The sequence below is a fragment of the Otolemur garnettii genome, unplaced genomic scaffold (genome assembly GCF_000181295.1).
Source record: "Otolemur garnettii isolate 467f Iridium unplaced genomic scaffold, OtoGar3 scaffold00050, whole genome shotgun sequence".
NCBI lineage: Eukaryota > Metazoa > Chordata > Mammalia > Primates > Galagidae > Otolemur > Otolemur garnettii.
The window spans coordinates 9,436,287-9,438,865 of record NW_003852445.1 but is presented as its reverse complement, the minus strand read 5'-3'; the positions used below and the strand labels follow the sequence as shown (position 1 = coordinate 9,438,865).

The 2,579-nt window shown below is 45.2% G+C and overlaps 1 protein-coding gene across 1 annotated transcript in view; it reads right to left on the bottom strand.

Annotated features, from left to right (window-relative positions):
• Positions 1–2,579, bottom strand: part of STARD9 (StAR related lipid transfer domain containing 9) — a 128,224-nt gene that overhangs the window by 61,110 nt on the left and 64,535 nt on the right. Inside the window, 1 exon segment of the mRNA XM_012806315.2 lies at positions 1,701–1,816. Coding sequence (XP_012661769.1) covers positions 1,701–1,816 — 116 coding nt within the window.

Below are 2,579 nucleotides of genomic sequence, written 5' to 3'. Positions count from 1 at the left end.
TGGCGGGTCCGGGCTGGGGATTCGAACCCGCCACCTTAGGTGTACGTGGCTGGCGCCTTAGCCGGTTGAGCTATAGGCGCCGAGCCCACACACATGTATTTTAAGATGAGAAGTCTGATACTGTTGCATCAACTCATGGTCTGCCTTGAAAGTACTACTCTACATGGAAATATGTACCTACAAAAGTTTTCTGAGTTTTTGTGAGGGTTTTTCTTGAGATGTGGTCTTGCTCTGTTGCCAGGCTGGAGTGTAGTGGCACCATCATAACACACTGTAGCCTGAAACTCCTAGCCCAAGCAATCCCCCTGCTTCAGCCTCCCAAGTAACTGAGATAGAAGTACACACCACCACACTTGGCTGATTGCAAACAACAACAACAACAACAACAACAGTGTTTGGCCGGGGCTGGGTTTGAACCCACCACCTCCGGTATATGGGGCTAGTGCCCTACTCCTTTGAGCCACAGGCGCCACCCGGCTGATTGTTTTTTAAGGCAGCAGGGTCTCATTACATTGCCCAGGCTGGTCTTAAACTCCTGGCCTCAGAAGTGATCCTCCCACCTCACCCTCTCCTGTTGCTGGATTAGAGGTGTGAGCCATGGGGTGCCTGGCAGAGTTTTATAGAGAAGACTCAAACTGGCTCCTAGCCAAGTAAATGGTATTTTTGTTGTTGTTTCCAGGCTGGAATATTTGGGAAAAGACATAGGTAGCAGATGAGTGACTGTCACACCCACTGTGTCATTCACTGGCCACACCCTAAGAAGAGAAGAGACTGGTTCCCTCTCCTTGAAGGATTCAAATTAGGGAAATGTTCTAGGAACAGAAACATACAATTTATATGTTACTTTTTTTGTTTCTTTAAGAGACAGTGTCTCACTATGTTCAAGGCTGGCCTTGAACTCCTGGGCTAAAGTGATCTTCCTGCCTCAGCCTCCCAGCTCGGACTATAGGCATGCACCACTGCACTTGGCTCTATGTTACTTCTTACAAGTGGCCTGAAAGCGTAAAGACTTCATCTACAAAAGAACCCAACTAAGGCAGAAGGTACAAACACCCAACATTGGTGCTTGATGAGGACGCATATCAGGTCCTACCCCATTACATGTCTGACATCTCCCCATCTCTCCTACCCTTCCGACTATCACCACCAATTGAAGAAAAAGGACCCTGGAAAGGACACTGGCTGGCCTGGGAACCAGCTGAGGTCCTGCCAAATCTGGTGTCCATGGACCCAAGCTCATTCTACATCGTATTCCCCCTCACTTACCATGGTGTGCTTCAGCCACTCCCAGGGCTCTAGTTCATGCCCCTCTCCTAGCTACACCACTCTGCACATAACTGGCTCCTGTACTCCATTCAGGTCTCAGCTGAAAAGTTGAGAAGGTGTTCCTGACCACTTCAGATAGGTGGGTCATCTATGCTTACCAATATTCTTTTCCATCGCTGCATCTACTTATTTTTTCATTACCCTTTATCATAACTTGTAATTAAGGATTTGTTTTTTGACTCATGCCCCCTAGATTCACTAGGTTATAAGCTTACCTGTGTGGTCAGGACCACATCTTTCTATGGATTGGTGTCTAGAATAGTAGCTGGCACATAGTAAATCCTCATTACCCTATGCTGAATGAACTAGTGAATATCAGGAGAGCTTCCCAGGCTTCCGTTTGGTCTCAGGTCTCCAGGACCACAGTAGCTCACCTTGTACATATGGCCCCATCTCTGGATGCTCCCTGACCCGCAGGGTTTGATAGGACTTTTTGGGAACTGATTGCTTCAATAGATCCCGCACCCGTTCATTATAGATTTCCAGGAAACTAGAGACAATTAGAAAAAGGCAACATAATTAGATTTTGAAAAAAGTAGGAAAAACATTAGGCCAAGAACCAGATGGTCTTGAATCCCTGTTCTAGCTCTACCTTGGACACCCCAAGGCTTTGATCAAGCCCCAGTTCTCCCCTGCATCCCTCTCCACAATAGTTTTGAACAGTGATTATTTCAAAGTTTTAGGTTTATAATGTCAGTGCTGAGTCAAGTTTAGCCCTTGAGGGGCTATTTCAGCGTGCTTTTTAGGATATCCTGTCATCAGACTGTGCCGTGGTCAGGCCTCCACAGCACAGTCTATAGAGTTTGTTTCTCAAGTGATTTTCAAACATGAGCCTTGACATCGTTTGTTCTATGAAGGTACCTCAAACACTGCTATGAGAGAATCTAAGTAAGAAGGGTTCTAGTCTCCACCCCTGCTCACATAGGATGATTATCATTTTATATGTTTTATTTACAGGGATTCTGTATACAATATGCTTTTTCTCATAGATGTCTACTGACACATTTCTTTAAAAAATAGTTATAATTCTTTATTAAAACCAGTACACATTTTATTTATTTATTCTATTAAACAAGAAGATAGACTTCTCACAAAAAGAAGACTTTCTCACCATCGATGCCTCCAGGTGAAGAAAGGAAGAAAAGAATGAAGGGAAGGGAAGGGAAGAAGAAAGGGAAGGAAAAGGAAGGGAAGGGAAGTAGAAAGGAAAGGGAAGGGAAGGGAAGGAGAAAGGAAAGGGGAGGGGAGGGAAG